This window comes from Chaetodon auriga, chromosome 3, assembly GCF_051107435.1.
Source record: "Chaetodon auriga isolate fChaAug3 chromosome 3, fChaAug3.hap1, whole genome shotgun sequence".
In the NCBI taxonomy this organism is placed as follows: domain Eukaryota; kingdom Metazoa; phylum Chordata; class Actinopteri; order Chaetodontiformes; family Chaetodontidae; genus Chaetodon; species Chaetodon auriga.
This window is the reverse complement of record NC_135076.1, coordinates 30,360,552-30,382,359: the sequence shown is the minus strand read 5'-3', so window position 1 is coordinate 30,382,359 and position 21,808 is coordinate 30,360,552. Positions and strand designations below refer to the sequence as shown.

The following is a 21,808-nucleotide window of genomic DNA, read 5'->3' as shown; positions in this document are numbered from 1 at the left end:
ATGATGCTAATGATCCTAACAGAGGAGCGTTTAGCATCATAATCAACTCAGTAACGCACAACAAACAGCTTGTTAATGAGATTCTGCACAGATTTTATTTTACTGTCATAGCTGGTTCCACCTGTCTGTAACTATAACTGTGTGTATGTACACGTGCACAGTGGAAGGTAAACAAATGATTTATTGTTATTTACCTCAGCCTGCGACAATGAATACTCTCAATCATCCTGGTGAACGACTCAGTTTTCACTGTGGTGGTTTTTAACATTAACATTTCCCAGTTGTCGCAGTGTTTTTACAGATATCCAACAGACGCTCTGACAGCTGAGAGTTTAAAAAATCATTTTTATTCTTTGTTATTTTTAGACGCATCAGTTTAATCATGAAAACAATCAGAAACGTCCTGTTCTGCTGCGTCAGGTGATTAAATGAAAAGAGAAACCTCCATCAGTCTGCAGATCAAACAAACTGCTGCTTCTACATTCACTTCATTTAGTTCTACATTTCTTCTCTGTGTGAATCACATTGTCTCTGTTTGAGGCTCTACTCAGCAGCTGGCAGCTGATTGGACCAGAACAGAGGCTGTCACCGTCAATGACCAATTGGGAGTAGTCTGTTCTTTGGAGTGTTCCAGTTTAAAACCATTTGAATCTCAGCTGCAGGAGAAATTCAGAGGAAAGTCCTGTTAGCAGAGAGACGCGGCAGCTGAGCTAACAGGCAGAAGCAGAGGAGACGCCATGGTCTCCTCCTCGTCCCCCCCAGGTCCTGAATCTGGATCTGGTGCTCACTGCTCCTCCTGGTTGGCGAACACTCCGGCCTCCCAGCGCAGAGCGCGCTGGTTTTTATGTCGAATTACACGAGTAGACTCAACAACCTGAAAACAGATGAGACAAAGAGACAAAGAGACAAAGAGACAAGGAGATAAGGAGACAGAGAGACAAAGAGGCAAGGAGACAAGGAGACAGAGAGACAAAGAGACAAGGAGAAAAGGAGACAAAGAGGCAAAGAGACAAGGAAACAGAGACAAAGACACAAGGAGACAAAGAGACAAAGAGACAAGGAGACAAGGAAAAAAGAGACAAGGAGACAAGGAGACAAGAAGACAAGGAGACAAAGAGACAAAGAGAAAAGGAGACAAGGAGACAGAGACAATGAGACAATGAGACAAAGAGATGAAGCAGAAAACATGAATTTGAACTTCGTCATCCTTCAAACCTAATCAACATAAACAAGCAGCTGTTGCCCGTTTTTAATTCAAACTCTATTTATCTCCACAAACAAATTCCACGGTCGCTGCCACCTGAGCTCAGCGCCACCAGACACGATTGTGATTGGTTTAAAGAGATACAATGCCCACTGATCAACGATGTTTTTGGACACCTGAGAGGCTGTTTTCATTTTCTGAACCATCCAAAGTTTTTTCCACTGAAACAGAATAAAACAATAGTTTATTTAACAGTAGTAAATTTTATTTACGACCTCTGTGTGGAAAAAGTTAACGATTATTACTTTAAAACATCGTTATATGAAGTCATTGTTGTTACACAAGAAGAGAAGAAGAGATGTATCTCTTTAAACCAATCACAATCAGTTACAGTAAAAACATGCAAGATCAAAACGCTGGTTAACGGGCTGGTTAGCAGGCTGGTTAATGGGCTGGTTAACGGTCTGGTTAACAGGCTGGTTAGCAGGCTGGTTAACAGGCTGGTTAATGGGCTGGTTAACAGTCTGGTTAACGGGCTGGTTAATGGGCTGGTTAACAGTCTGGTTAACAGTGTGGTTAACAGGCTGGTTAACGGGCTGGTTAGCAGGCTGGTTAACGGTCTGGTTAACGGGCTGGTTAATGGGCTGGTTAACGGGCTGGTTAACAGTCTGGTTAGCGGGCTGGTTAACAGGCTGGTTAACGGGCTGGTTAACAGTCTGGTTAGCGGGCTGGTTAACGGGCTGGTTAACAGTCTGGTTAACGGTCTGGTTAACAGTCTGGTTAACGGGCTGGTTAACGGGCTGGTTAATGGGCCGGTTAGCAGGCTTTTTAACGGGCTGGTTAACATGTAGGTTAAGTGAAGGTTGTACCTCATTATTCACGTCGTCGACCAGCTGGATTCCTGCATACTGAAAAGAAAAAAACAGAAGAGAAGCTGACGTCTGACAGACCAGCTGAAAAACAGCTGATGAAACAACCAGACGAGTTCCATGATGATCTAGTTTTTAGCATCAAGTCCACTAAAACAGACATTATTCAAACATAAGAGCCAGGACATCCTGACGACTCACTGAGCTCTCCTCCAGCTTCAGCTGGGCTCGTCTCTCCTCAAAGTGCTGCAGCAGAGTCTCTGTCAGACCTCTGAAAGGAGGGGGGTTCGGCCGGACCGCCGTAGGGGGGGAGGAGTAGGGAGGAGGCGAGGAGATCCAGGGCTGCGCAGTGATGAAGGAGATGGAGGGCAGACGGACGACGGGACGAGGAGGTGGAGAGGAAATGGTGATCTTCTCTGAAACACAACAGGAAGGAAAATGCATGAACGACATCACATATGACATCTGGACTCTGTAGCGCGTTGATGAGTGAAAGCGTCTGTGACTGTGGAGGAAAACCTGCCGACTGGTTACTGATTTACACAAACTGCAGCTGAACCACCTGAAGCTGCTGCACTTTGGCCGTTCGCTCATTAAGTTACTCATTCTCTGCAGTCTGTATGTGACAAACAGCAGCATCCACACCAGACTCCATTCAGGTTTTAGTCCATTCAAAACACATCCTGTTTACTCAAATCACCCAAATCCAAGGCTGAGTGTGATAGGCTGAGACACCTGTCAATCAAGACACATTATACATTATTATATTATTATTCCTCCCTATGCAGTTTCATTTAAATTGTTACATTTGCAGACTCTTGGGATGCACATTATACAGCCAGAAGTCAGTGGACACTCCTACCAATTATTGAGTTCAGGTGTTTCAGCCACACCCATTCCTAACAGGTACATGACCTCCAGCACATAGCCATGAAACCTCCACAGACAGGTGTTTAGAATCTAGAAAGGGTCATAAAGAGTCACATAGAAAGAAAGTCACTTTAAATGTGTCACTGTCAGAGGATGCCAGCTTTGCCACAAGTGACTTTGTGAAATTTGTCAACTGTAAGTGCGAAATGGAAGCGCAGAGGAACAACAGCTCAACCATGACGTGGTAGACCAGGAAGCACACCGCAACTGTACTCTGGAGCAGAGGAGGCATCTTCTTTGGAGTGATGGATCATATTTCATTATCTCTTAGAAGTCTGAACACAACCTGCTGGACTGTATGGTGCCTCCTGTAAAGCTTGGTGGAGGGGGATGAGGGTGTGGGGCTGTTTGTCAGGGCTTAGGCTCCTGAGATCCAGTGAAGGTTCTTCTAAAAGCTTCAGCATACAAAGACATTTTAGCCAGTTGGGACCTTCTCGTCCCACATCGGGGACCGACCTGAATCTTTTGGCTGAATGGACACAAATTCCCACAGACACACTCCAAAAGCTTGTGGAAAGCGTTCCCAGAAGAGTGGAGGCTGTTAAGCGGTCCATCTCCATATTGACGCCCATGGTTTTGGAATGGGATGTCCAACAAGATCACTTGATGTGATGGTCAGGTGTCCACTGACTTTTGGCCATATAGTGTATATTGTTATCATGTTTCAGTGTGATGTCTGAACAGTCTATGAGATATTCTGTCTTTTGTTGCAGAATATACAGTGCCAGTCTATACAGATTTAAAAGTGCATTTAAGAGAATCACAAACTCTCAAGGATTGTTGACATGACAGAAATCATCACATTTATTCCAAATTTGGTGAAATCCTCTCCTTGTCTTCCTCTCTGACAGGTAAGTGTCTGTACAGTTAATGTATGTATTTATGTTAAATCTACTTTGTTTCATGTGTCAGATCACTGAAGAGTCCAAACAGCATGGTGCTTGGTAACTTCCTGCCTGTCAACTGTGATGCAGTTCAACATTTTTCAAGCTGCTTACTTTAATTATTGCCCATGTCAGCATATATTCTTGCAGCAGCAGCTGTCAACATGTCACACTGCATTTCCCACCTACAGTTTAATCTGGTATTCAGTCAAAATCAAAATTATTGACGACACAAGCATGTGATCTATAGTGTAAGCACTGTGGCCAGATTGGGTTTGGGGTTCCAGGACTCACAAATAAAACTCTTATCCTGGAATATCAGGATATTCCAGGTTTTCTGTAAGTCAGTTAGTCAGTGAGTTTGTGATAATTTGATGAAACACTTTATTTTACTTTGAAAAATATACCAAAAGTCTGTTGATCAGCAGTTCGTTCGTCAAACTTAGCCTTTTGCTAATGTCACTGTTTACGCAGAATTAATTGAAAACAGGCTGCACCTCACAAACTAAGAACTAACTTTGAAGAGATTGGTTTTCACTAAATAGTTATGCCCCCTAAACTGAGTGACACTGTGACATACTGTGAGCTAACTGAATTAGCTGAGTGTCAGAACTAACGTTAACGTGAATATGAGCCTTTTCACCTGATGTATGTGACCTGACTCTTGATCTAAGACTAATACTGAGACCAAAGACTGTCTGTTACCGTATTCAGACATTTCCCACTTAACACACAGATTTCTATATGAATGCTTTTACAAACAACTGATGGTTCATTTTAATATACAGAATCATTTGGCCTCCTCTGAATTTTATTTCTGAAGGTGATCTCACAGCTCGAGATGCTGCACTTCCTGTTTATTTTATTGGTGAGTGCTACAGGTATGTCCAAGCGACATATTTACACATTTCTGAAGTCTTTGATGAAACACTTTGAAGTTTTAATAGTGCAACTCTGTTAAGAGAGTTGTTGTCTAGTGAAGAAATACTTCAACCAATGAGTCAAAAGTAATGAAGGTATAAAGTTGTCCCCAATTACCTGGATGGCAATCCAAACATGATAAGGGCTACATACCTGTGTCTACAGGGGGATAGAACTGACTGATGGCCATCTTCGTTGCCTGTTCCACCAAAGGAGCTGGAGAGAAGAGCTGTCTATTAGTTTCCTCCCTGGATGCCCTCAGCTCCCGTAGCTCCTGCTCCCGTCTCAGGGCCTCCTCAATCTCCTTCTCAATGAAATCTGGAGCTCCTTGTCCTCTGGACTGCAGGCCAGTGGACTCCAAATTCTCCTTCCAGGACCGAGGTGTGGTTGAGGTCATGTCACAGAGAGGTGTCAGCGTTGGGGAGGAGGAGTGGGAAGATGAAGAAGTCATTTGATCTTGATGGAAACATCTTGTGTCTTGGACCTCCGAGTTCCCCCCAGAGAAGGAAGATGGAGCTGTACTCACTTGGCTGATGTATAACTCGGTTTCTTCAGGGTGTCGATGAGGACAGCAAGGTGACAGGAAGACCTCTGCATCTCCAGACTCAGTCTGGGGTCTTTTTTCTGTCCTCTTGCCCTCGTCTTGTTGGTCAGACTGCCTCTTTATGTCCTGCAGCTCATGTGGAGGATTTAAACTGTATCGTGCCAGGATCCCTCTCTGTTGCTGAGGGTCCTCCTTCCTCTGGTTCTCTTTTCGAATCTCTTGATGGATGATGAAGCTCACTCGGTTCTTCTCTTTAGCTTTCACAGGCATTAGCGGTGACTGTAAACGTTTAGTTTTGATCTCGACCATCTCTGCTCTGCTGTCCTTGTGCTTCAGCCCACGAGAACGTCGTAGGTTCTCCTCACGTTCCTGAACTAACCGGATCTCCCTTTCAATCGGTGTCTCATAGTCACTTGTAGACTTGCTCTGGTTCCCTTGAATGTTGTCCTTGAAAATGCCTTCCTCTGAGGTGTAGCCACCTCCCACCTCCACAGACACCTCCTCCAGGCGAGAGTCCAGGTCATCAAACACACTGCTCTGCTGGCTGAGACTTTCCTCAGTCCGACACACCGTCACCTTCCTCTCTGGGTAGGTCTCATCTTCTGATGATTTAAACATTGTTGTATTTTCACTCATCTCCATGCTGTGGTATGTTTCCACTTGCTTTGATGAGGACACATTAGAATCAGACCGCAAAGAAATGTTCAGATGTCCTTTTGAGGACCTCAGTGGGTTGAGGAGTGCAGTCAGCTGGTCCTGCTCCATCTTCAAGAACTGTTGTCGGGCAGTGTTGAAGTTGATCTGCTCCTTGTCAACAGTCCCAGGCTCAACAGGACAGGGAAGTTCTGCTCTGAAGCTGACAGGACTGTAGCTCACACTGAAACCTTCAACCAGTTTGTTTGTAGGTCGGCTCAGATCCAGATTTTGTAGTGCAATCAGCTGATCTTTGAATGTTGGGTTCCTCTTTGGTGCTTGGCTGCGAATGATCTCCTTGCGAAGCTTCTTCTCCTCTTCCTCGTGGACCTCTTTGGTGCCATTGTTCAGATCCACCTCATACTGCGAATCTCCATTGCTCTCTAAGAACAGACTCTCTGGCTTCCTTCTGCTGGTGTAGGTTTGTAGTTTAAATCCTTTATCCTCCTTCAGGGTCGCCAGCTGAGTCTGACGCTGTGGTGAAACCATCCAGGCTTCATTCAGCTCAGCCTCAGGACTCGTCGGGTCCTCCACAAAGGAGTAGAAACCGCTGTGAGAGTCCAAGCTGCTGGTGGGACTGCTAGGGTTGCTGGGACCGCTGGGAAGCCACCCGTCATCTGTACCTCCTCCATCCTTTGACACTGCGATCTGCCGGGCCTGAACCACGACATCCCTGGACCCGTCACCCTGCTGCGAAGACACAACCACTGAGGAATGACCAGGAGCGACAGAGATGCTGTCGGAGGTGAAGACTGAATCGTCCAGATTGGGGGTGTCGCTCCGGGCGGGGCCAGCGATGGTGCGCAGATCTGAGGGCTGCAGCAGGGGGGACAGAGGCTTCAACACCCACCTCCTCGGGGTGCTGTCCATGCCTGCAGGGGGCGATGGAGGTTCTGATGGAGGAAGATGCTGAGCAGAGCTTGATGTCAGGAGGCTCTGAGGAGTTAGAACATCCTGACAGTTTGCTGCTGAGAGTCTCTGAAACAACAGAGAGGACGGTTACTATGGAAACAACGGTGAGGACAGATCTGTTACTATGGAAACAACAGAGAGGACAGATCTGTTACTACGGAAACAACAGACAGGACAGATCTGTTACTATGGAAACAACAGCATCAGGTTACGCTCCGTTCAGTGGGCGGATGAACGTTAAAGACACTACACGACCAAAAAGTCCATTGAATTCTCACACTGGTCTTGCAAAGCATTGTGGGAATGAGATGTTTTCAGGTCAAAACTCGACTAACGCCCGAACGGCTGCCTCAGCTCTAAAGTCTCCACATGTCTGAATCTAGATGACTTTCAACATGTAGGAGTCGGTTACATATTTTTAAAGAATTTAAGAAATCACTGGCACATTTGTTTTGAACTGAAGTTCGACTGTGGACAACAAGACGATTTACCCGAAATACTCATGTGTTCCTTTCATGTCCAACAGCAGTGTCTACATTTGCAGTTTTACTACAAAAATACTCCATTACAAGTGAAAGTCCTGCAGTCAAAATGCTACTTTAATAAAAAAAAAAATTGGTGTTCTATGAGTGAGCATTTTCTCAAATTGTTCAATTCAGGGAAATGTGAGGAGTGACCAGAGCTGATTTATCAGTCTGATCAATACGCACACAGTACTTCAAGTCCATGATCCCAGGGAAGGATCATGGATCATGTGATCTGTGGAAGTCATTTTCTGAATGTTGTCAATGATTTATCAACAAATACATTTTTAGTCTGCTCTGTTCTGTCTGTTTGATTTCATTTGACTTAATTAATCAAATGATCAATACGTTTTTCTCACTCTGACTTTTGTTTACTCGTTTGCTTTCATTTCAAGTATATCTGAGTAAATGTACTGCAGTAATGAACACTGTAAACGTGTCTTTGTATATATGAGACTGTGTTTGTGTAAATATCAGAACTTTTATAAAAATGTCAAATATTTGTTTTAACATCCAAAGATCAGACAAGATCCAAAACAATTACAACACCATAATAATAACAATAGTAATAATAATGAAAGTAATCATACATGAGCCTGCCTGACATCTACTGTCTTTGTTACTGTCTGTCTGTCTGTCTGTCTGTCTGTCTCTCTGTCTGTCTCTCTGTCTGTCTATCTGTCTGTCTGTCTGTCTGTCAGTCTGTCTGTCTGTCCCCCAGTCCTGGTTCTGCTTGAGGTTTCTTTCTGTTTAAAGGAAGTTTGTCCTCGTCTCTGTCTCCAGCTGTAGATGAGGACTTTGGACTGGACCAGCTCTGTATGGAACCTGTCCTGAGACAGGAACTGAACTGAATCTTGAATGTGATCGTAAAGTAAGGCACTTCTGAACGGGGTCAAAGATCAAAGTCCAAACTGAACTACTTCCTCCTGCAGTTTGAACTGCCTGAACACTGACAGTGGGGTCAGAGGTCAAAGGTCACCTGCTGAACTCTTTGACATTCTGCGTTCTTACATTCACTCTTTCTTTTATGGAACTTCTGAATGTGTGGAAACGACAGATGTGACATCACTCAGATTCACGTCCCGAACGCACGTTTGAAGTGTTTACACTTTGTTTCCGTCCAATCAGGTTTCTTCTCCCTCTGAATACTGAGGAAGACCTGTCGTCACGGTTACTGAATCTACTGAACTGCTGTGTTTTCTCAGCAGCTTCGTCTTCAGCTTCAACCTGCCGTCAGCAGAGCAATGCACCCTGGGAGTCGTAGTCTCTCCTTCAGTCTTTTTGGAGAAGATGAACATGAACAGCTTCATGTCCACTGTGAGTCAGTTTGTCTACAGATGATGATATGAGACAGACGAGGAAGAGGAGGACAACACAGACTGACAAACCTTAAGGTCATGTGTCTGCTTGCTTTTCTGACATTTTCACTTGTTTGACATCAAGCATCGTTTAAAAATGAACGTCGGAGTCAATCGTGACCAGAAACAATGAAAGCTTCAGCCTTTTCTCCCTCCTCTCCGTCATCTTCATCTCTCGAACAGTTAACAAGCTGACAAAGAGTTCCAGTCATCTGACACAGGACAGCCAATCAGATGCTGCACACGACTTCATTCAGACAAGCAGAGACCTTGCTGAGGTAGCATAGCATTAGCATCGAAGCATTAGGTCAGAGTGTCTGTCTGTCAGTGATAAGCCCCGCCCCGCTGCTGTCAGCTGATAAGAGACAGACAGACAGACAGAGAGACGGACAGACAGACAGAGACAGAGACAGACAGAGAGAGACAGAGAGAGAGAGAGAGACAGAGACAGACAGAAAGACAGACAGAGAGACGGACAGAGAGACGGACAGACAGACAGAGAAAGACAGAGAGAGAGACAGACAGAGACAGACAGAAAGACAGACAGAGAGACGGACAGAGACAGAGAGTCAGAGTCAGACTGTCTTGATCTTTCTCTCTGTCTCTCTGTCTGTCTCATGTGAACGTCCTCTGTGGCCGGTGTCTCCTGTCTCTGCGTCCATCAGGACAGTCATCGGCTGTGATGAGCTCTGCAGCCTGCAGGAGGCGCCGACAGCAGCTCGCTCGTTTTTCTTCTTCTTCAAACAGTTTTTAAGGATTTCACTCTCATGCTGTTTTGATCAATAGCTCATTCTGATCAATATTTAGTTATTAATCAATAAAACTCATCATGTCATCCATGTCTAATCAGTGTTGTGTGAATAGAAAGTGAAGCTGTGGTGAACGTTCAGAAGTCCTTTCTTTTCTTTTTGTTTCCGTGTTAAAGTAACTTTTTAAACCTGATTTAAAGAAGAAGTCGACGTCTCTTACCTCAGATCAGTTCTGTCAGCAGAGTGAGCAGTGACTGACAGACGAGACAAAGTTCAGCTATCGGCCAATCACAGGCTCCGCCCACCCCACCCCACCCCCACCCACACACACACACACACACACACACACACACACACACACACACTAATTCTGTCCCTGCATGCTTGTGGGGACCGGCCCTGTTTCTGACCTTTGACCTGAGGCCAAAGCATCAAGCTGCTCTTCACACAAACTGATTCACCTCATGAAAACGAACACAAACAATTGGTTTATTGATCAGTAATGTATATAAAACACACATACGCAGTAAAACCAGCACTGACTGGAGATCAGTTTTCACTGCTGTTGAGAATTATCATCATAGCCTTTTTAATAGTTTAGAGACTAAAAGTGTTTCTGCATCATTGCCATCGTTTGACATGTCTGTCTCACTCTGTATTTACAGTGTTTGTATGTATATGTAGTACTCACGCACTGAAGCTTGTACTTTTAATGGAGTACTGCAGTATTACTACTGTATGACCTGAGCCGGAGATTAAAGTGTGAAGGCTGCTGAGTTTTAAGAGTAAAAGTGTGACTGGAGACATTAAAGATGAACACCTGTTGAAACAGTCAAAGCTGCTCGTCAGCGAATCAGAGACAGATCGTCACCTGAAGTCTGATCACTTTTCATGTCAGGCTTCAGGACATGAAACGCTCAGTGAAACGTCTTCAAGCCGCTCTGAAAAGTTCCCATTGGCTCCTGAAGGAGCTTCAGATGTCCATATTTGTCCTCGGTCAATTCATTTATCTGTGGGCAGTTTTCATGTAAAGGTGTGAGCATCCAAACATGTGACCACCTCCTCTTCCTCAGGACGAAGCCACGTGACGATGGTTGTTGTTTGCAGAATATCTTAAAAACAGGACTCTTTATGAGTCGTGTGCAGTGAGCTGCTGCTGCCCTCTGCTGGCCAAACCCAACCGCTGAGCACCTCTGACATCACTTCCTGTCCAAGCTCAGGCTGAAGCTTCGCTTCATTTAACCCTTAAAATCCAGTTTTCTTCTTTCACTTTGTCTTCCGGAGCTTTAAGGTCAAATCATCTGACTATTGACTGCAGACTGATAACAAATAAAAATTCATTGATTCGTTGATTGATTAATGGAATGTACTCTTCGCCTTCCCAGGTCCCCACAATGTACATCAATGGTTTAGGATGAAGACTGAGGTTGATGTGTGTGTGTGTGTGTGTGTGTGTGTGTGTGTGTGCACGTGTGTGTGTGAGTGTGTGTGTGTGTGTGTGTGTGTGCACGTGTGTGTGTGAGTGTGTGTGTGTGTGTGAGTGTGTGTGCGTGTGTGTGTGCCTCACCTTGGTTTCATGGTCCAGACTGTGACAAAGAACCTGCCAGGGAGGAGTGTACCTGAACATCCTTGTCTCGGCTGGATCTGATTGGTTCTTACTGGTTTTGGTCTGTGTGACGATGATGATGATGATGATGATGGTGATGATGATGATGATGATGATGATGATGTCAGTCACACCCTCAGCTGGCAGGAACCAATCATCATCACCCTAAGAGCGACCGGGAGAAGACTCGGTTTGTTCTGTAAGTCATGAACTCCTGAGTGATGATTTGTTGCTGATGTCCAATCGGAAAGCATCGTTGATGTAAACAGGAAGTCACTAACAAGCTGGAGCTCGATGAGAAAAAATCATGTTTGATTTATTGATTCATCAGAGAGCAAAGTCACAACATGATTCTGATTCACGATGACGAACAAATGAACACATGAAGCGATAAATTCAAAAGAACTGATTACTTCAAACCGTTCAGTCTTTTTTTCTGAATTCTCAGACTTTGTTCTTCAAATTTCACTTTTTTGTGAATATATTGTTTTCTTGAAATACTATGATCTCCATAAATAAAATGATTTTCCTTTTTTTGTCTCAATGGTGAAACTTCTTACTGAGAATGTTCTCCTCTTATTATTCTTTCCATGTAATGTCAGACTGTGTGAAACATCTTTTAATGTGTCAAAGCAAATCAACAGGAAAACATCATCAAGTCATTTTCACTCGCTCATGTTCATTTGTTCATTTGTGCTGGAAGTGAAAATCTTTTTAACGTTTAATTATTGACAGAAATCCTGAGATGACTCTCTTTGTTGTTTGTTTACAAACATCAGTCATGTAAACAAACATTTGACATCATCACAAAACATCAGTAACTCAGGTTCACTTGTTTACTGTTTCAGTCCACAGAGCTGTCAATCACTGTCAGCAGCGTCCAATCATATGGCCTGAGTGCCAGAGGTGGGCGGGACTAAGAGACAGTTTACATTTCCTCAGGTTGTAACAAACTGATGAATAAATTCATCAACCAGCTGATCAGGGACAGGCAGACAGGTAGGTGATGTCATGATGATGTCACACAGGTAAGAACAAACAGAAAGAAACAGAACACGGACTCACCCTGCAGGTTCAGCTCCGCCAGCTGATGGAGGACTGATGCAGAGTGTGTGTGTGTGTGTGTGTGTGTGGTGGGTGTGGTCAGGCATTGTGTGTGTGTATGTTTCTGTTGGTCAGCAGCATTCCTGACAAATTCTACCGCTCAGCAACACACACACACACACACACACACACACACAACACACACACACACACACACACACACACACACACACACGCACGCACACTCACACACACAAACAAACACACACGCACACACACGCACACACACACACATATTCTAACTTTCTGGGTTTTAATTGTTTTCTCTCTTTATCCCATCGCACGTTTGTTACATCACTTCCTGTGGGGCCGGTGGCCGGTGGCCAGCGGCTGGGGACCGGTGGGTGGTGGCTGGTGGCCGGGGGCCGGGGGCCGGGGGCCGGGGGCCGGGGACCGGTGGCTGGTGGCTGGTGACCGGGGGGCCGGGGGCCAGGGGCCAGGGGCCGGGGGCCGGTGGTGGGTGGTGGGTGGTGGGTGGTGGCCGGGGGCCGGGGACCGGTGGCTGGTGGCTGGTGACCGGGGGCCGGGGGCCGGGGACCGGTGGCTGGTGACCGGGGGCCGGGGGCCGGGGGCCGGGCCTCCAAAGTTAAATCAAAGTTCTCCCTCGTGTCGTCAGGACGAGCTGATGTGCTGTCGTTTCCTGCAGGGGGAGGAGTCCCTCTCTGCTCTGCTTCCTGACTGTTTCAGATGAAGCTGTTTATTCCCAGCTTTGAAAGCAGCACAGCATGATTGACAGGATGACAGACAATGTTTTGTGACATTGTCCCTGTGGTGGACAGTGTGGCCCCGCCTCCAGACAGGGCTGCCGGCACAGATGACGTCCTGCTGTTTGTCCGGAACACCTTCAGTTTTCTGACCAGAAAATCAATGTGAGGGAAAGTGATTAAACCCTGTTGACCTGAAGGATTCCTCGATCCTTTGAATCCTCCTGAAACTTTATCTGAGCCTTTAGTGGATGGATGTAAACGACGTGTAACGATGGCGAAGCGTTCCGCTCCGTCCACGTTGATCCGAGTCTCTCTGACTTTAAACGGATCGATATGTAAACGTTTCCTGGACAAAGAAAGAAAGGCCATTTGTCCTCCTCAAGCCAACCACCTTCCTCCCTCAGACCTCCTCTCCTTTGTCACTCCCACTTCCAGCCGCTCCTACCTGCCTGCACTCACCTGACATCCCCACTCACCTGCATCTCATTTCCTCGTCAGCCCTTTGCACCTCATACTGTCAGCTTTAACCTTGGCCAGGATCAGATCAAAGACAACCAGCAGAGGCTCGACTGCGTACTCTTCTGGACAGAAAAATAGTCCCAGACCAAAAGAGTGGACTGATGGACTTCAGGAGGAGTCCAGACTTAGCCAGACCAGAAAGTGACCCACAAAGTCCTGCAGTCGCGACGTCTCGATGTAAAATAACAATAATAGTTTCTTTCTTATTGAGCACGTTTATTGATGTAGTGACGTTTGATAATTCATGGACAAAGGAGATCAAACATTTTCATCCAAACTTTTCCATAATAAATGATAACGGAGTCAACATGCATCCGGTAAACACGACCTGGTAACATGACAACGATAACAAATGATTTCAGTCTCACAGAAACGACATGCTGCTCTTTATTCCCGAGACAACGACAACAGTACTTTCATTCAAGCATAAATGAAGCTGCTTTAATCTGTGAGGACGTGCTGTCAGCCCCAGTTCAAGTCCTGCAGAGCAACACACATCACTTACTGCCAACGGACTCAGTCCTAAAACCACCAGCTTTACAAGTCTCATGTATTCTTAAATTCAAGACCAGACACAGCAGATCGTACAGGCCTGTCACTCCACCACACCTGGAAACCTGTGCTGACCTTTGACCTGGCAGCTCACGTTAAACTGACCACATCTGTTGGACTTGGACTTTCACAGTTCATCCCTCACTACTCAGCACCGCCCTGATGTGATGACGGTGAACACCTGATGGTACACAAGTCCACGAGAGTCCTGTCCTCCGGCGTGGATTCAGGGTCTGGCTCGTTACCTCCGTGACACATAAAGTTGTTGTTTAAATTCGGTATCTTCACTGCTGATTCCAGTCATTCATTCATCATGAAGCCCCAGGACGTCAACTGTCCACATTCTCGCTTCAGGACAAAACGTCTCATCTCACTCACTGATCTGTTTCTTCTCGTCTTCTCTTTTGTCTCTCTTTCTGTCCGCCATTTTTGCTGTGTCGTCAGCAGATCAGTTCAAATCTGTTGCTGGAAGACATGAAGCCATTGAAAGCTGATGTGTCCATCTGTGAGGACGCGTCATGATTCAGGTCAGCAGCACGATACGAAACCACCTTTCAAGTGAGAGACAGAAGCTGCATTTCAGGAGGAAAAGAACAGCTGAGAACGATCACATGATCACAGGTTGAGTTTACAGGCGTCCTGCTGAAGGTTCACAGAGAGGACAAAACAGAAGACACAGTCTGACAGACAAGATGGCCGCCTGACAGCAGACCAGTGACTGACGAGCAACAAATGATGAGCTCTGTCTCTGTCCGTCTGTCTCTCTCTCTCGCTCTCTCTCTCTGTCTGTCTCTGTCTGTCTGTCTGTCTGTATGTGTCTGTCTCACCATCTGCTTGCTGATTGGCAGCTGGAGGTTTTGTACACTGTGAGCATGTTAGCATGTGATCATCTCTCTGCACTCTCATGGTGTGTTCAGGTTTCGCGGTGCTGTGATACCTGACAGGTGTGTGAGCACACCTGTACTCTGGTTGGAACATTAGTAACGAGCAGGTCAAACAGTGACCAAAGTAAAATGACTGTTTAACTGATGTTTCTGCTTCTAAACAGTTTGTTTTGGCTGGAAGCAGATGGTCACATGGTGTCGTCCTCTGTGTCCAAAAAACATCCTCCTGAAGCTCTGAAAATGTTATTTTCTGTGAAATTCATCAATGCATGTTTTATTTTTCATACGAAAACCTAATTTTGTCTTCACTTGGTTGTTAGCGGACGTTAAAATGTGTCCAGGTGAACGCTTCCTCATTATTTGTCTTTCCATTACTATTCATTGTGTCACTCCTGCTGCATTATGTTATACTCAGATTATTTGGTTAGTGATGGCGTTTCTGCATTGAGTCAATGATGTGAGTTTTATCTGGTTTAATTAGAGATGTAAAGAATTTATTAGTGATTCACTTCATGATTTTTCATTGACGTCTGATACTAGCGGAGCATCATCAGCATAAACGTCACCGGGACAGAAACGCTGTTTGTTTAAAGACTTTTATATCAGCATGTTTGTTGACGTTGATGAAATGTTTTTTGTGATTCCGAGCTACAGTGAGGATCATCGGCGACTGTTTGACTTCCTGCCAAAGTGTATTGATGGCCCCGTTATCACCGTTAGCTGCCGCTGTGCTGTGTATGGACGGACTAACCGCCTAACAACAGCAGCTTACAGCTCAGTGAACCATCAGTTCAGTCTGATTATCAGGCAACTGGTGTTCAGCCAGCTGTCATGAAGGAGAAACATCTGGATTAATGAAAGAAGGAAAGTGTCACATTGCTGAATGAAAGAATGAAATCTGCTGGGTTTGAAGCTGTGATGTGATGGAGGATGATGGAGTCTATGATGCTACAGAAATACAAAATCAGTTTCTTCTGTTCAGCATTGAGGCAACCTGTCATGTCACTTTTATTTCCTGTTTTATAAAAGGCCAAAAAGCTGAAAAGACTCAAACAACAGAATCACAGAGAGAAGCTCTGCTGCAGGAGAAATTTACAAAACCAAATAAATACAACTCTAAAATGAATTCACTGATCATCGAGTTTACAAAGAGAGAGAGGAGGTCAATGTCACAAATGTCAGGACTGCATGGCTAATGCTAATGCTAATGCTAATCAAATGCATTGAGGCTTCACAACTGGAAACATGACAAGTACAAAAGTAAAAAGACTTCAAGAAATAGAAAAAAGTAAAGAAAGAAGAAACAGGAAGTGATGTCATGTTGTTAGAGGCGGGGCTGAGGGCAATGGGTGGAGTTTAGTTTCTTTTAGTAGTTTTTGTCCTGGAAAGTCTCCATCCTTTGTATTTCCATATTATTGTATTATATTTCATATAGCAGTGCCCCCTGCAGGATCACATGATGCTGCAGCACTTACATGGATGCTTCTCCTTCTTTATCTCTGCTGCACCTCCCTTCACCTCCTCCACCTCTCCTGCTGTCTCCCCATTACTCGCCACCGCCACAGCCTCCAGAGGTTTGGTGGAAGAAGGTGGGGCAGTTGAGATGGGTGGAGGCGCAGCTGCAGTGTGGGCACCGCCAGTCTCCTCCTTTCCTTCGCCCAGTGATGTTTTACCGTCAGCATCTTCAATGAGCACCAGCTCGGCCTTCACCGTTCCCTGCAGCCCTAGCACCTTCTTGGTCTCGTCCTCGTCCTCCACGCTCTGGTATCCCATGAACACCATGGTAATGGGGTTCTCGGCGCTGGCCTCTGCCACGCCCGGGTCGCCGTCCGCTTTGGCCTCCAGCCCGGTGAACTCTGCTGCCACCGGCAGAGGCTCCGGTGGTGGCTGGTCATGACCCACCTCCACCTGGACATCTGCTGATGGAAGAGAGGTCACCGTGGCGACAGTCTGTGACATCATGGAGGCCTCGTCAGCTTTGTGGATGAGGTCTTCAACCTCAGAGAAGCTGAGCAGTTGCACGCCATCTTCACCGTTCAGCTCGTGGACAACTAAGAGACAGACAGGAACAGAATCAGGATCAGAGTCCAGATTAGGACTCCTTGCTGTTACACACCTGATCTCCAGCTGAAGGACCAATAGCAACAGACTATTCCTCTGCTATATTGTGTTATGTGACCTTGTACCAGAACACACCTGTCATAACTGCAACAAGGTGAGAAGATAAACCACTGGAGGTTTCACAATCATGATTTTCAGGGGGAGTAAAGTTCCATCAACAATCAGACCTTCAGCTGCAGACATCGGTCTTCCTCCTCCTTCAGGTCTGCACTGAACCTGGTCAAGTCTGTTTGTCACCTGACTGTCAGGTGACTTTCAGGTAAGTTGATTTGAGGCTTCACTATTAGAAACTTGAAGGAGAGGAGGAAGAGTAGTAGAGTGTGCATGCATCATCATGCTGGGTCTTACTTTAAGTAGACAAAGTCGTTTTATAAATAATAATTACTTCGGACTAGAAATCACATCAATAACAATTAGGGAAACACTATTCTATTCTTCTTATTGTTCTATATATATACTGCTCAGCAGAACACATCTGACGCTCTGTAGAAACTGTCTGACGCTCTGCAAAAACTGTCTGACGCTCTGTAGAAACTGTCTGACGCTCTGTATAAACTGTCTGACGCTCTGTAAAAACTGTCTGACGCTCTGTAGAAACTTTCTGATGCTCTGTATAAACTGTCTGATGCTCTGTAAAAACTGTCTGATGCTCTGTAGAAACTTTCTGATGCTCTGTATAAACTGTCTGATGCTCTGTAAAAACTGTCTGACGCTCTGTAGAAACTGTCTGACGCTCTGTAGAAAATGTCTGACGCTGTAAAAACTGTCTGATGCTCTGTAGAAACTGTCTGACGCTCTGTAAAAACTGTCTGACGCTCTGTAGAAACTGTCTGACGCTCTGTAGAAACTGTCTGACGCTCTGTAGAAAATGTCTGACGCTCTGTAGAAAATGTCTGACACTGTATAAACTGTCTGACGCTCTGTAGAAAATGTCTGACACTGTAAAAACTGTCTGACGCTCTGTAGAAAATGTCTGACACTAAAAACTGTCTGACGCTCTGTAGAAAATGTCTGATGCTCTGTAAAAACTGTCTGATGCTCTGTAGAAACTGTCTGATGCTCTGTAAAAACTTTCTGATGCTCTGTAAAAACTGTCTGACGCTCTGTAGAAACTGTCTGACGTTCTGTAAAAACTGTCTGATGCTCTGTAGAAACTGTCTGACGCTCTGTAGAAACTGTCTGATGCTCTGTAGAAAATGTCTGACACTGTAAAAACTGTCGGACGCTCTGTAGAAACTGTCTGATGCTCTGTAAAAACTGTCTGATGCTCTGTAAAAACTGTCTGACGCTCTGTAGAAACTGTCTGAAGCTCTGTTGAAGCTGTCTGATGCTCTGTAAAAACTGTCTGACGCTCTGTAGAAACTGTCTGACGCTCTGTAGAAACTGTCTGATGCTCTGCAAAAACTGTCTGACGCTCTGTAAAAACTGTCTGACGCTCTGTAAAAACTGTCTGACGCTCTGTAGAAACTGTCTGACGCTCTGTAGAAACTGTCTGATGCTCTGCAAAAACTGTCTGACGCTCTGTAGAAACTGTCTGACGCTCTGTAGAAACTGTCTGACGCTCTGTAAAAACTGTCTGACGCTCTGTAGAAACTGTCTGACGCTCTGCAAAAACTGTCTGACGCTCTGTAGAAACTGTCTGACGCTCTGTAAAAACTGTCTGACGCTCTGTAGAAACTGTCTGACGCTCTGTAGAAACTGTCTGACGCTCTGTAAAAACTGTCTCATGCTCTGTAAAAACTGTCTGACGCTCTGTAGAAACTGTCTGATGCTCTGTAAAAACTGTCTGACGCTCTGTAGAAAATGTCTGACACTAAAAACTGTCTGAAGCTCTGTATAAACTGTCTGATGCTCTGTAGAAACTGTCTGATGCTCTGTAGAAACTGTCTGACGCTCTGTAGAAACTGTCTGACGCTCTGTAGAAACTGTCTGATGCTCTGTAGAAACTGTCTGATGCTCTGTAGAAACTGTCTGACGCTCTGTAGAAACTGTCTGACGTTCTGTAAAAACTGTCTGATGCTCTGTAGAAACTGTCTGACGCTCTGTAGAAACTGTCTGACACTCTGCAGAAACTGTCTGGCACTCTGTAGAAACTGTCTGGTACTCTGTTTTTAATTTGCTGACATCACCTTTCTGCTCGTCCTCGTAAACTTTGACCCCTTGGTGTGAGAGGTCAACAGGAAGTGTGGTGTTAGTGGACAGAACCCTGGTTTCCCCCGTCATTCTGTCCCGCTCTACTTTAATCTCCACCGAGTACATTGCTGGGGGGAGGTCACACAGGTTCAAAGAAACAAACACATTCAGCCATTCTGCTGCTAATTCAAAGCACCAAAAATCAGAATGAAGGGAAATCTGACATCAAACATTAAGAGCAGATTAAATTTGAGATATTTAACAGAAAACACTGAAGCTGACAAACTCACACATTCACACAGACAGGGAGAGACAGACAGACAGCTGTTAGAGACAGACAGGAGCTTAAAGGTCACACATCAACATGAACTCTTCCTACAGGCGAAACCCTTTTCCTTCCAGCCATCACATGCTGTGACCTCTGACCTCCATACTGCTGCTCAGCTAGCATAGCCTATCTGTGATAGCGGGATGTTAGTTGTTCTTCTGGCTCTCTAGGTGAGTGGGAGTCAGTGGTCACAGGGCTAGGAGTAACTGCAAGTGTAAAGCTGCCTTCTTACTACAATATAGGGACACTACAATATTGACAGTACAACACTAGATCCATTAAATCTGGGTTTAACCACCTTGAATGATGGATGCTGGCTGATGCGAGGCATCCATGTTTGTCTGGTTTTCAGACACTTTGTATTATTTAGCTCCCTGTCAGATTTATCAGAACTTTCAGTGTTTCACAGCTGTAATTATGGCATGAACATCCAAACACCTGGCCACAGCCCAGCTGAGACCTGGTGTTCACATGCACCTGGTTCTGATCCCATCACAGGTGCTTTATCAGTTCACTGCCGGTGTTACGATGCATCCTGTGATCGGATCTTACGTCCACATGAACATATGCATCATTTCTGTTTGCCCTGACTCTTCGGCTCAAATGGAAACCAGACCGCGTGTTTCATCCATCCATTAGAAGACATTTGGACTGTTGGTGATGTGGCTTCTTGTTGTTGGTACTTTAATGTGACACCATCAGCGCAAACACGAGTACATAACCTACGTGCTTGAGCCTTCAATGTGGTCCGCATGCACACTGCTAAAGTCACATGACCTCTGAATGCGGTCTGAGTGATGGGATCTCAAAGCATCCTCATCCCATTCATACCTGTCCTCAGCACTGCCCCTTTGGGATCAGATCACCCAGACGCCTGCAAAGTCAAGTCAATGTAATTCCTGTGGCGTCGAATCATACAAGGGGTCGTCTCTGAGTACAGAGCAGGTCTCGGTCTGTCTGCCAACGACTGTCCTTGCGCTCTGGTGGATTACATCCCCTCTTGCTTCTATGACAGAGTCAGGAGTGACCGTCACACTGATAGGTCACCATCGCGTGGCGTGGTCAGGGCAGCTGTACATTCACACAGCGGTCACGTTGGGACGGTTAGCGAAAAGTTGTGTTTGTGTCGTCTCTCACAGAATTCGTTATTCGGACGTTCTTCTCGAATACAACGTCCTGTTGCCTGACAGGACGGCCATCTTTGAGGGCTAACTGTCATGGCGCCCTGTTTGTCTGTGACTCACCTCTCCTCATCTCCTCCGCCGCCTCTCTCGGTTTGTTCATTCGAGGGCTTTTGTGAACTTTGACCTCTGCAAAGGCTCATGGGAAAGAAAGGCATCGGGCACAGAGAAACAGAGTGAAGACCGAAGATCTGAGTGTGACGTCATCACAACACCTTACTGACTCCTTGATCCATTCACTGTAATCTGATTACACTAACCCCATACTTGAATTACTTCCCATGTAACTGAACTACCGTAATCTCATTACTGTAATCCATCCAGCAGCGTTTGAAAAGTTTTATCTGCAGTTTTACCATAATCTGATTCCTAACCTCTGTAATCTGTCTCATTTGATGTCTATAATATGATTACCACAATCTGATTACTGTAATCCGTCTAGTGTGACATGACAACTGTAACTGCACTACAATAATCTTACACATGTAATCTATTTACTGTGATGTGGCTGCTGTAATCTGACTATCATAATCTCACTGTAACTGTAGTACTGCCCTCAGATGAATGTAATGTGACTACTGTAATCAGATTAGTTCAAACTGAAACGTGTTGTGTCTGAGAACTTTTACTTCACTTTCACTTTAATCTGATTACTGCGGTGCCTCACCTTGGACCGTCTGTCCTGCAGTTGCAGCTCTGTCCTGCTGACGGCCGCCGTGACCTTTGACCTCTACAGCTGATCACAGAGACACGGTGAGACGGCGAGGAGAGAAAACAACTACACCAACAAATGCAGAGAAGAAGAAACTTACCTTGAACTGGTCCTGATGACACCTGCGAGTATGAAGACAGACGGAGGAAGTTCAGTTTCATGGTTGGAGTCAACGGACACGAGGACCAAAACCACGATAATCCAACAAAAACCACAACCTGAGGTCCAGCTCGCACCACCTACAGGCTGCAGAGGCCATGACAGCCACCGCGAGAGCCAGCGGCAGCAAGGGAATAACTGTAATCTGACTATGTAATCTGACTACTGTAATCTGACTATGTAATCTGACTACTGTAAACTGTGTGTGTACTCA

At 45.4% G+C, this 21,808-nt stretch overlaps 2 protein-coding genes across 10 annotated transcripts in view; both read right to left on the bottom strand.

The window, feature by feature from the left end:
* Positions 1-74: 74 nt before the first annotated feature.
* On the bottom strand, positions 75-9,847 carry misp (mitotic spindle positioning). Its single transcript, XM_076721743.1, has 5 exons — positions 9,809-9,847; positions 4,962-7,023; positions 2,275-2,489; positions 2,074-2,112; positions 75-874 (listed from the first exon to the last, which is right to left on the bottom strand). The coding sequence occupies exons 2-5, from the start codon at positions 6,913-6,915 to the stop codon at positions 785-787; spliced, it is 2,298 nt and encodes a 765-aa protein (XP_076577858.1). The 5' UTR covers positions 6,916-7,023; positions 9,809-9,847; the 3' UTR covers positions 75-784.
* Positions 9,848-15,944: 6,097 nt separating this feature from the next.
* Positions 15,945-21,808, bottom strand: part of palm1a (paralemmin 1a) — a 14,132-nt gene continuing 8,268 nt past the window's right edge. Inside the window, exons 5-9 of one of the 9 annotated variants that reach the window (XM_076726876.1) lie at positions 21,788-21,808; positions 21,391-21,459; positions 20,787-20,861; positions 19,211-19,342; positions 15,945-17,011 (exon numbers count right to left, since the gene is read on the bottom strand). The exon at positions 21,788-21,808 is cut by the window's right edge and continues 65 nt beyond it. In XM_076726876.1, coding sequence (XP_076582991.1) covers positions 16,413-17,011; positions 19,211-19,342; positions 20,787-20,861; positions 21,391-21,459; positions 21,788-21,808 — 896 coding nt within the window. In that variant the 3' untranslated portion in view covers positions 15,945-16,412. Of the gene's footprint in view, positions 17,012-19,210; positions 19,343-20,786; positions 20,862-21,390; positions 21,460-21,535; positions 21,558-21,787 lie in introns of all 9 variants that reach the window. The other 8 variants (XM_076726878.1, XM_076726874.1, XM_076726877.1 and 5 more) reach the window with 8 other exon arrangements.